The sequence below is a fragment of the Ixodes scapularis genome, unplaced genomic scaffold (assembly GCF_016920785.2).
Source record: "Ixodes scapularis isolate PalLabHiFi unplaced genomic scaffold, ASM1692078v2 PGA_scaffold4__175_contigs__length_147842914, whole genome shotgun sequence".
In the NCBI taxonomy this organism is placed as follows: Eukaryota; Metazoa; Arthropoda; class Arachnida; order Ixodida; family Ixodidae; genus Ixodes; species Ixodes scapularis.
The window spans coordinates 140,004,652-140,017,474 of NW_024609879.1; the positions used below are offsets into that span (position 1 = coordinate 140,004,652).

A 12,823-nucleotide genomic window follows, 5' to 3' on the forward strand; every position below is an offset into this window, starting at 1 on the left:
TTCTTTTGGCTAATTGTTTTTCTATAGCCACCCATTGCAGTGCTTTAGAAAGTAAAATAAACACATCTTTATTTTCTGTTTATATTATAGTATTTTGTTCGTATGGCGGCTATAAAAGCTTACATTTTGGTTTTTGTTCACTTGTCACTTAGTAACACAAGTGACTCAAAAAAATACACTAACTCATAATTAACGCCTCTGAAATTTTTAGTAACTAGCTGTAAATTCCTTTAATGAAAGAAGAAGGAAACGGCGAGTTATGCTAATAAAGCGTCGTCTAAGTCATAATATGTTTAATTTTTTTTTTTAATGTTAAACCGTCTTTCTGCAACAATATTTGACGACGTTCAGCAAGCGGTGCTGTGTGACCTAATCAATATATTTTTAGGATCTTTACATGAACGTAAAGCTCCAATTGAGCTCTTCCTTTTCAGTATAATTTGAATATTTCGCGCTAAACATATAACACGGAACATTTGCCTGAAAAACAAATATTCAGAAAGACTTGCAACTTTAAAGTCAATTTTCTAAAAAAAAAAAACAAATACCGTTAATTTTTTTCATTTTTTATTCACAGTTAGAAAATATACTCGTTTGTCAGGAACTACAAACAGATATTGTAATATATTGTTTGTAATATAGCGTAAAAAGTAGGGAAACGGGATGGAGTGAAATATGGCACCCCCCGATAAGCTGGAAAAACGTCAGTTTCCCACTTGACCGCTTTAACGGTCCAAAACTTGAGAACAAAAAAAATCCGACGAAATTGCCGTTGGCGTCTTTTTTCATCATAGGAATTGCCCGAGAACATGTATATTTTTGAAGAAAAAAATAAAAATTCGACTCAAAATTTGTGCCTGAGTTGAGATGAAATCACCCATATATATGTATACAGTATATATAACAAACGTTAGCTGAATTATTCTTAACCAGAAATGACACTTAATTCAAAAGTGATTTGCCGGGGTCAATTTTTAGATATCTATCAAAAGGTTGAGTTGATACGTATTGATACGTCACGTGAGAGCTGACACGTAACGCGAATCTGCTGACCTCACCAAAGTTTCCGTTCGCGGCCGACAGCGTCGCCACCGGTTTGTTTGGTAGATTGAATTGCGACACGATTACAACGGAATTCCGTCCAGTTTGAGGATTCAAAAAGCAGGGAGGGCTGCTATTTTTCCCCCCAACCTCTAATAAATTGGATGAAAAAAAGAAACATCAAGAATAATTAAAACTGTTTTAATGCGCACAAAATTTCGAGAAAAACAGCAGCTTCTTGTCTATGTTAATCAGAGCGCAGATTAAGGCAATTATCATTACGTGATACAAGGTTCTGAAAGCCCGCGTGACGCGTAACAAGGCCGCTGGTCGCCACAGATGTGTAATGAGTATTGTGGAGGAAAACGAACGGACGTCCTTGATGATGGGGGTCAGGGAAGAACGTCTGCGGTCACTGACTGCCTCGTCGAACGCGTGATGGAAGGATTGGAAACCCTGGCGGTAACCTTCTTTGAGGAGGGCATCTGAAAGCCTCCGCCACGTCGAAAGAATAATCTAAATCTGAGCGGTTATTATGTGGAGAAGTAGCTGCAACTCAATTTTTCGGAAATTAAAAAGAAAAGAAAAATAGCCCTCGTAAATATGCGTCGTCGAACGAGAACACGAAAAAAAAAAAATCGGTTTCAGGGTATAATCTTGAACTTCCGGAATAATTCAAACATGCGCAGAATCAAAACCTCGGTCGGAATAAAGTTAAGGATCGAACCGTTGCTCGTCCGGAACCTCGAAAAAGTTCAAAGTCCGGTCTCAGAGCCAGTATCAAAGCCGAACGTTTGGAAAGGAAGCCAAACAAAAACCTAAATATTAAAAAAAAAATAATAACACTGTGAAGCCGGCTTAAGCTGGAAAAGAGACAAAGACGGCCCGAACAAAGCCAACTGAAGCCGCATGCGGAATGGACGGGTTTCGCTTGAATGCTCTTTAATTAAGCGCGCCAGCAGCAAACGATGACCCAGTGACGTCGTCGTAGCAATGGTGAGAACAACGTTGCTCTCGATGACTTATCGAACACACCGCCACTCTCTTCGTACGACCGTACCAAGCGTGTTCGTAAAAAGCCCGGTGTATTGTTTGAATGGCTCGAATAAACTTGTAAGTACACAGAGTATATGAAGAAGAAAAAATCGATAACGAACATACGATAATTAAACACAGAAAAAGCTAGAACTTCACTAAAGAAAAATCTTTTTCTGTTGTGTTTTATAGAATACGTTGTAGCCTGGCCTTCTCCATTGAGACCTTTGATTTTGGACTGAGCCCACGAATTCCAAATTAAAAAGTTTATGAACAAAAGAAAGTGTGCGTCGGACAAGGAATCACTGGGCTTTATTATAACGGTTTCGCCCCTCTTCGTTGCTGAACTGAAGTCATGAAACCTGTCGAGCGGTGACGGCACTGGGTGGCCATCGGACGAAGACACTCCTACAAACTGTTGCTGAAAAGAAAATCAGCTTCCCAAAGTTGTTCTGGGCTTCTGTCAAGCATCAGGGGAAGACCAGCTCAAACCCAGAGTTCACAGAGAACGGCCATCTCATAAGACTTCCCCAAGCCGTCGCCGACCTTTTTAGCAAATACTTGTCATCTGTGTGGGCAGGTTCCACCCAGGTCCCTCCTGCACCTTCCCTGCCTGACCCGGGCCTCAACCAAACGTTGATACTTTGGGAACCTTGACAATCACTCCCGAGGACACCGCAGAGGCCATCAAACGTATCAACCCATCCCAGGGACCAGGGCCAGATGGTGTTCACCCCATGTTGCTACATGTAGGTGCAACGAGACTGGCCCCTGCACTGAGTGTAATGTTCAATAACTTCTTGAACGCTCGTTCAGTTCCCAACCACTGGAAAACTACCCTTATCACCCTCACACACAAGGGGCACTGGGCACCTGCGTCATCAGACATCTCTTACCAGCCGATATCATCCCTGGAGCACCGGCGAGTCGAAAAGGCTCGTCATCTCGCACCAGTATGGTTTAAGGGCTGGACGCAGCCGTGAGCTGCATGGCACTGGCTACCGAAGTGCACACACTCAGCAACCATATAGACAACCGAGTCGCCTGCGAACTTGTACAGGCGGATTTCAGACAAGCCTTTGACAGGGTGAGCCATGGCATTCTCCTTCACAAACTGTAGAAAATGGGCATCAGGGGCCAGGTGCATCAGTTCCTGCCCAGTTTTCAGCACGACCGCAGCCAGCGAGTTGTGGTCCGGGGAGCCACGTCCTGTGCAACTGACGTTTTTTCTACCTGGGGTGCCCCAGGGCAGCGTCCGGGCCCGACTCTGCTCAATGTCTGCGCGAACAACTCAGTGCTCTCCGTGAAATCTATTCGATGTCACATTGCTACAACCTGTCCTTAGTCCTAGGCACTATTAGGAGTTATAAGAAAACCTGGACCGTATACACCAATGGCCACTGTTAAACCGCCTGCCGCTCAGCTCTCCCAAATGCTCTGCCATGCTGCATGGTCTCCCACAGGAAACAACCTGATGAGCAACCGACACTAACCATTGCTGGCGACGCCCTCCACCGCAGCCATCGAACGGGACTGCTGGGCGTTACACTCGACCATTGACTCCAGTTCACTACACATATCAACGAGGCGTTATCAAGAGCCAGGAGGATGCTGGGCTTTATCACTCGGATCTCTATAGGGGTGCCGGAACCGATACCCTCAAGAACCTTTGAACTGCGCTCGTTCTTCCTCAGCTTGAGTATACTGTTCTTTAACATGGGACCCCTCACAAGTTAGCCTCATTGCATAACTGGAGAGTGTACAACGTCGTGCTGTATACGCTGTCCTGTGCAGAGGCCCTCCACCACGCCCTCCCTGTTACAAAGACATGCGGACTCCTCAGTTGCTCAAGGCTGTAGTCTGGGATGCTCTGGCCCTCCAACGGAAAGTGGCGTCTATCAGGCTGCTTGCCAGCATAACCTGCTATGACCAGCGTCCCCCTCCCCTGTGTTACGAACTTTGACACACCTGTGATGGCGCTCATCAACCCCTGTTTATGCGCAGAAGGCGCCACCGGCAGTCATACCTTGCAAACGCGGTGACTGCCTGCGTCCATAGAAGGCGAGATAAATGTAAAGGAGTTCTGTAGGGACGCTGTGAGTTCCCTCCGCGCTTGCTAGACTGCCACGCTCACCTCCTTCCTTATTTCAGTTCCCTTCTTATTTATTTATTTATGTGCGTTTGTGTGAGTGTGTGTGCATAATGTCGTTCCTATACTCCATTTTATGGTGCCACAAACCTATACGGGTACGGGCCATTGGACTTTTGTGGTGGCCAAACTCTCCTTTTACCAAATAGTATCAAGTGCAGAACTATACGCGAAAAGATTTTTTTTTCCGCTCTGATTAGAGGTGACCGCGTTGGTATATGGTGCAAGAAACTTATGAAATAATAAGAAATAGAAGGACAGAACACGGAGAGTTCTGCCCTGCTATGTCTGATTCTTTGATAAGTGTTCGTTCATATTTGCTAAAAGTTCTTTTCTTTTTTTGCCAAAAAAAGATTAAAAAAAAAAAACAACTAGGAGGGAAAAAAAAAAAAAAAAAAGGCATACGAACCGCGTCTCTATTACAAGCTCGGAAGGGCGTGTTCGTTTGTTCACGCTTCAATGAAGCGCGCAAATCGTGACGTCACCGCGAGCCCGATAAGCTTTCGGTGGAACTCCGCAACCTTGCGTTTACCACTTGTAAAAACTTTTTTTTTTTTTATATGCTACATGTTTTTTTTTTTTTTTTTTTTTTTTTTGTTGAAGAGAGCGCTTCAATGAACGCAGAAAAGTCACGAAATGCATCACTTCTATTTGTGTAGATACAAAGAGCCGCGGTGTCGTTATATAAAGACCTCATTGATCCAACTGGGCAGAGTTCAATGACCGGCCCTCAAGCTTCATGACTGATGCATGAGTCCTGGCATTGAAGCGGTCCCGATTAAAACGAAGATGATTTGTGCGTCCGTAAGACAAGCCAATTGTTCTACGATTCAAATAAACGAGCAGCCTCGTTGCACACAAACGCCAGGTGCAACCAACCAGGACTACTGGCCGAAGTTAACCTTTATACATGATTCAAAACCGGAGACCAACGGACGATTAGGCGACAAATAGACATGTCCCAAACGCGGCTGAATAGATTTTATTCACGCATCATGTTTTATACGCCCGTTCGCCTCCGTTCATGTGTAACGTTAATTAGCTCGTCTAACCGGCTCAATTAAACGTCCGTTCGTCTCAGGTTTAGAATCATGTGCAACGTTGACCGGGGGCCCTATGTTGCGCTATTTGGACTCCAACGGCGGCTATGGAGAAGGAAGTGACGTCAGCAACGCAGCAAACGCGGATTGGATGTTGATTTTGTTTTCTTCTGTCAACATCCAATCTGCGTTTGCTGTGTCGTTGACGTCACTTCCTTCTCCCTAGTCGCCGTTGGAGTCCAAAAATTGCAACATAGGGCCCCAGCTCACCTGTTCAATAACTGTGTCTTCTTTTAACCCCTGTTTCTGGTTGGTGTTGTTCCTTCGTTTCCAATCTCGCTTTTCTCGAAACAAGTTACTTCGGTAAGCATGTAGTCAATTTTCACGGAGTTACACAGCGGAAAACATCGTGCAGGAAGAGCTAGGAAAAAAAAATCAAGATATTCTTAAATATATATATATATATATATATATATATATATATATATATATATATATATATATATATATATATATATTGAAGCAAGAAGAGAGATTTATGATGGATGGCTGTTGGATAATTACTATATATTACTCAATTTCGCGAAGTTTCGCGAAGATGTGATTCTCTCGCAGCAAAAAGTACAGTGACGCATATGCATTGTACACCGCTTGTAACAAACAAGAAGAGTGCAGCAAAACGGTACACAAGCTCACTTCTAACTCTATTTCGGATATTGTTATTCCTCACGGGTTCATGCTCCATTCTCTTAATCTGCCTAAAAAAAAAAAAAAGCGGGGGTGGGGGCGATGAAACAAACGGCAGAGAGAGAGAGAGGGAGAGCATGGGGCTCCAAACTTCCCGGAGAAAAGCTCATACAGCCGCATCTGCCGGTTTTGTGGTGAGCTTTTCTCCGGTGAGCTTATCTTCCGTGAGCTTCTCTCCGGTGAGATTTTCTCCGGTGAGCTTTTCTCCGCCGCCCGAAGTTCACGGAGCGCTTTCGGCATCAACTTCGTGTTTGACGAGTTTAGAGCTCCTGGACGAATCACGAGACCTAAAACAAAAGCTTCAACCTAAAAAAAAAGAAAAAAAAAAAAGAAGCCTGCGCCTGTAAAATTGCATGCGCGTGAAGACAGGATATATGATGCGGCATATTTACCGTGTCACAGAGCATATTGAAGCTTTTTGCAGCAGCTGTGCATGGGCGCCGCCATAACCGACCTTCAGCCTCTTCTTCCGTTTACTTTACTTCGTCATTAACATAGCAGTCCAGGTTATTGCCATTTTAGATTCTACAGCGTCCTTCTCCCCAGCATTGGCCTTTGTGGAGGCTCGTCGACGCCCGCTTCAGCGGCGAGGTATCTCGCTAAGACAATAGAGAAGGTCAGCAATGGCGGCTGTAAACTGGCGCGTGTGCAAAGCGTTATATACAGCGTGTAGCCTCCAAAAATTATTCGCAAATCCCCTTTTTTTCTCGCAAAAAAAAAAAAAAAATATATATATAGCCAAAAGCTTATTCTAGATGCCAAAGTTTCAGAACTAATCATTTATCTCATTTAAAACTTTTCCGAACACTTCAATCGGAAAATGTGGCTCGTTTTCGGTAACTGCATGGCGCCATATCCGGCTCCGAATATCCCCTCTAACTTTTGAATAAGTTCCATGAACCACAGCGATTGGCTGAAGGAGCGGTAAGAATTGGACGCAAAAAAGGGCATTTCGAGAGCAGAGTTGATTGCAGCCATAAACGTACAGACTAGAACTTCTGGAAAATAAAACTTTTACAAAAAAAAAAAAAAATTGCCCGGTTGGGAGGAACTCGTAATCAGGACGAAATCCTCCAACCAAAGCCCTAAAAAGAATGACGTAAAAAAAGTAATCCAACGAAAACAAGCAGGATTTCGAAACGTTGGGTTACTTTGTTGGAGTTCTGGTTGGAATATTTGCATATAATTACTATACCTACAACTTCGTGGCATTGGAATAACAATAAACGTAAACTCCAAAGGAGGATTTGTTTTTTGTTTCTCTCTTTACTTTGCCGGCAATGGTTTGTGGCAGAGCCGTTTATACTGAGAGAGTTTGGCCGATGGGCGGAGCTTGTTGGCCGCTAGAACAAGCGGATTTCGCGATAACACAATATGGTGTTACGTCTTTGTCTTGTTCATTCCTGAGAAATCGCGTAGAGTTCCTATGAGTCAGAGGCACAATATGGCGGACGGAAGTAGTCATCCCCCGGTTGTCAGACTACGCTGCTGTGGTTGTCAGACTGTCAAAATCTCCTTAAGAAGGCCAAACTCTCTCAGTATAAACGGCTCTGGTTTGTGGCTTAGGCCTTCTTAGAACTGAGCGTCTCCCAAGACAGTGCATTGCTTCACGGTATGAGTGACGTCAATTTCTCGCCAATAAAAAAAGCATTTCCCATTAGTGAAATCATAGGGTATTCGAGCCTATTTACTATTCGAGGGTTTCGGAGGACCAGCCGAATTCGCGCCCAATTTTGTATTCAAACGTTTTCGAAGTCTTCGGGGTGTCCGCGGCTTCCTTAAACACCCGCACACTGAACATGGGTATAATTCCGCCATCTTTTAGCAATTTCGCATCAGTCAAAGGTTTTCAAGGTCTTTGAGGGTTCGTAGGTTTAATGTTGGGACCCCAAAACACATACACCGAGGAAGACGAAATTTCAATAGATTCTCTCTAAATCCCTTTTCTACTAACATCGGGGAGCGAGAGGAAGGAGGAAGGGGGGGGGTATGACATTATTTAAAGGTTTTCAAAGGTCTTTTAGGGCTATTTAAGACGGTTGGGATACATAAAACAGAAAAGAGTCAAAGTACAGGCTAGCTGGTGGAAGTCAACCATTTCGTCGTTTACCCTGAGACTGGTTTTTTTTTTTTTTGAAGAGCGGAAGTAACAGAAAAAAAAAAATAATATATAATAAAAATAATATAATATATAATATAATAAAATAATATAATATAATATATAATATAATAAAATAATATAAAAAATAATAAAAATAAAATATATAAAATATATAATAATTGAGACCTGTCTGTTTTTTCTGTTACTTCTGCTCTTCAAAAAAAAAAAAAAAAAAACAGTCTCAGGGTAAACGACGAAATGGTTGACATAAAACAGGTGGTCTAAAAGTTATGCAGAGTATTGCCATTCTTCGGCAATTTCGTATTCGAACCTTTCCCAAGATCTGTGGGAACTACCCGCAATGTAGCAGGTGTTTGGAAGAAAACAAAACCGTCCTTTTCTCACAGCAAAAAATAAACTGCGCATTGCCGTACTTTAAGAGTCCTTTATTTTTTCTTGCTTTTTCCGAGGTGATTTTTTAGGGGTTGTTTTACGACAGTTGATATAATAATAATAATAAAAAAAGCGTAGATGCTGAGGTTTTCAGTGGTCCATTTAAGCTCGCACGTAAACCAAAGTTTCAGAGCGAACTCTTACCTAAAGGACCTTTTCCACATACCGACGGCACCAGGCGGTGGCTGCACGAACTAAAAAACGAGGAGTGACCTGCGCTACCAATCGATAATGGGAGCTACGCTACCAGTTTCTTCGCTCTCTGAGATGCGGCGCGTACCCAACGCGACTTTAAAGAGGGGCATCCGTGGCGTCCACCTAAACGTCGTGTTTTTCTTTCCGTCCACTTTTTTTCTTGTGTAATACAATTATATATATGCTGCAATTACGTGCTCCACTCGCTGATCCACAGCCTCCTTCCGAATTTCCTCGATTTTTCGTGCCGACTTCCGCCGCTTGGCATCGGGCGATAGCGCGTGCGCAGAACGCTTCTCGGAAAAGGTCCATTCAAAGGTCATCGGCCACTTTTTTTTTCTTAAAAACGGAGCCCGCGCACTGCGAATACACACACGGAGGTAAATGGAGAACGCTACCGGGAACGTGCCCCCCCTTTTTCCTCGTTGAAAAATTCCAAAAAACCAACGCAGACAACTTTTTAATCAGATAAGGGTATAGTTCTGAAACTTTGGCATCCGGGGTCCGGAACGCTATGCGGAGCGCAAGTTCGTCTGCTTCTTGCACGGGGGGTTGCGATGACGTCAAAACGCTGATCTCTCATTGGCCGATTGAAAAGAAAAAAAAAATGAAATAGTGGGAAGATTTGCATATCTAGCATTTATGTCTAACCACTATCCTTCCAACCAAAGCCAATCAGAACGCGGCGTCGTTCTGACGTCACCGGAACCCCCTGTGCAAAAAGCAGACGACTTGCTCTCCGAATAGCGCTACATTTGGGTGAAGACTGAGCGTATACGACGTAGTTTATTTTTGCAGAAAGAAAAAAAAATACACGCGTACGGTTCTGTTTTCTCGCAAGGACCCGTTACATATTCTAATACATCGCACGAAAGAGAGTTTACAGACACTGTCGGAGGCGTGTTTGTTTCTTGTATGGCGGTCCTCTTACATTGGTCATACAAGAACTGTCAGCGGACAGGTTCGGAGTATGCATTCGTATGAACTTCGTATACTTCGAACATTCGTGTATTTCGAACATTCTTGAAGCGCGTCCGCTGATAAGCTCATCGTGCCTTCAGATAACTCTCAGTGTATTTTGTATGGTGTATACAAACTTATTTTTTTTTTTTTTATAATATTGCGTTTGAATGGTTTTTAAGGTCCTCCCGAAGGTCTACTATAGGGTCTGTGCAAACACCCACGTACGTTGGGCATTCCCAAGTTTCGTCCAAACTTAAAAGCCTACGAAGCGGCGGAAACGCCGTGGCTCGCAAGGTAAAACAGAAGCCACTCCACGCGCACGATAACGTAATATATCCCGCGCGCAAATTGCATTACCGGAGTGAGACACTCGCATACGGGTCGTATACACGCGGGAAATTTGAAACGGAACCCCAAAGAAGAAGCAAAAACTTCCCCTGCAACAAGAACGTGGAAGAAGAGATCCCAAATCGGGTCTTTTCCAAGGAACGGAAACGTGCACTTTGGACATGGGGTGAAAGTGGGATACCTTAGGCCTTGCATAACGGCAAACATTACAAAAACCCCGTTTTTTTTTGTTTTTGTTTTTTAAGCGAGTACGTTTGGTGCGGCCGAAAAAGTTCCCGGAGCATTTCTCCGACATTTAATTTTTCCCCCTTCTCAATAAGTGATTTCCGTTCGGTACGCGTTTTCTGGTGCGCTCTCTCATTTTTAAAATGGCATTGCGACAGATTTTTTTTTTTTATCTGCCTACATTTACTTTTGGTAATTATATTGGAGTAACTAAATTGCATTAATTACGTTTACGAGCACACTACACGTTTAAGCTTGTTTCAGTTTAATTGACCTACATATGAATACTCGCGGAATAGGCACGCGTTTTTTTACATATATAAATAAAATACAATTCTATTTACATTATTTACATCGCATCGATGTGAAACTAATAGTTGAACATGAAGTTAGCGACGCAGCAATAATGTGCTCGACAATCATATATTTTTACTCATATTAACCCTAATATATATATATATATATATATATATATATATATATATATATATATATATATATATATATATATATATATATATATATATATATATATACACACACACAACGAAGGTTGCGGGTTCAATCCCCGCTCCTGGCCCAATTTTTCGCCAGCTCTCTTTCCCTTTCCCTAACTTTAATGCAATAAATTCAATAATCACCTTTTCCCCTCTTCGTTCACAATATTACTACGGCTGCACTTGTCAATCTTCACTCATTCCCATTATATATACAGATATATATATATATACTTTTAACTATAGTCACAGATAGGGTAAGAACGGCAGGGTGAGAACTGCCGTTCTAACTCTGCCAGTGGCTATATGTAGGTCACGCTTTGCCGTTTATCCCGAAGGCTTGAGGGTGGAGTACTACGACTCATGGATATATGGATGGACACGGATGAACCCTTTGATTCGGGTGCCGGTGTGCGCCACCTAGCCATGGTGTCTTTAATTTATACCGAGCGGTGAAGTCAGGACAGTGAAAATGGGTACGACGATGATCTAGCCCGCAGCAAAATCGAGCAGCGCCTAGCGGATAGAACGCGAAGCTATGAAAGGGTGTAGAGATACTCCTATAACCTATTCGTCCTCACCGGAGGAGGTAAAAAATAGTTAAAGTCACTATTTTTTAAATAAGATTTCCTTTGGCTGTATTATCCCAACGCTCAAACTGATAAAAAGAAAAAAAAAATGGTTTGAAATAATAAAACTTTTTTATATGTAAGCTTAGATTTTATATTTGAACATAACCATTTTACGGAAATGTAAGCTTGTAATAGCCTTCACGTCAAACAATTCTACGCCGTAGGAATACAACAGAATGTACAAATAACTTATTCTGCTCACCCGAAATTGTTTTTACCTGGCCCCACCCACAGCATTTTAATAGAAAATGCTCGAAATTAGGCAGACCGTACGTAGAAATTAATATTACAAAGCCATAGCTACAGCTAGCCTATGTGCCCTTGCTGTTTAGTTAAAATTTAGTTAGAATGAAAAGCAATTAGAACAATCAGTAAATATTATTTGCCACCCCGCCCGACGGAGCAATGAGAAATGACATCATATCACCTTATCATAGCTTCACTTGAAATGGTGATGAGTTAGAGTTCCTCTTTTACTGCCAAATTCTATTTCTCGAGGGGGAAAAAAATAAAGAAAAATGTAGCGTCAACCGAGCGCAGTTTTCTCGCCCACAAAAAAAGAATGCTTCGCACGCACACACAAAAAGAAAAGCACAGCTTCCTCCAGTATCTTTGGGGAAATTTGCACATCCGTTCAACGCAAGTTCCTTCGATCGTATCAAAAAGAAACGAAGCCGAAAGCGAAATGAAGACTTAACCCACTTCTTTTTTTCGGAGCGCCAGCATCTCCCAACGCGCAAGCTCCCATTCATCTTTAGCCATGGCATCACCTAAAAACGTACAAAAAACAGCCAGGCCGCGCGAATGATTCAGAGGAGTTGCATTTTATCTCTCGCGGTACGCTACCTTTGCGCAATCTCTTGCACGTCTAAAGCACTCTGGGTACTCGATTGAGTACGTCCTATGACTTCGTTCCAACTTTGCAACACCCCAAAAGGGATTTTGGAGCGTTTTGCGGGACATACGCCCAGATGGCTCTTGGACAGCCCGATCAGTTTCGAGGAGAGAGCGGCAAGGGAAACGAAAAAGGCCCCGGCGAGCGTGAAAAGCGTGCCGGTCGGTGGCGAATTACCGGTTTCGACGTCGTCCATGGTTAATCCGCCGCTTGGAAGCGATCCCGGCGCCGAAATCCGACCGAAAAAGGTTATCCACTGGATAGCATCCTCGCGCGAACCCGCCGCACCATGGCAATCATCTTCTCTCGCGAGCCGTCCGAAGTCGGCGGATGTTTGCTCAACCGGAAGTCGGGGAGGGGACGCGGCCGCTGCTGGCGCCGCCTGGGGACTCGGTTGTGGCGGCTCGGATCGCTCGGATAATGAAACCGAAACCGAACAAAAAAAAAAGCGCGAGACCTGACGAGAGTGGAAGCTGTGCGAATTTTGACACGGTGATATGAA

At 43.3% G+C, this 12,823-nt stretch overlaps 1 protein-coding gene across 1 annotated transcript in view; it reads right to left on the reverse strand.

Moving 5' to 3' along the window:
- The window catches only part of LOC8023199 (myosin-VIIa), a 149,773-nt gene extending 137,174 nt beyond the window's left edge, over positions 1-12,599 (reverse strand). Inside the window, exon 1 of the mRNA XM_029969663.4 lies at positions 12,499-12,599. Within this exon, the coding sequence (XP_029825523.3) occupies positions 12,499-12,517 (19 nt within the window). The 5' untranslated portion in view covers positions 12,518-12,599. The remainder of the gene's footprint in view (positions 1-12,498) is intronic.
- Between the last annotated feature and the right edge of the window lie 224 nt (positions 12,600-12,823).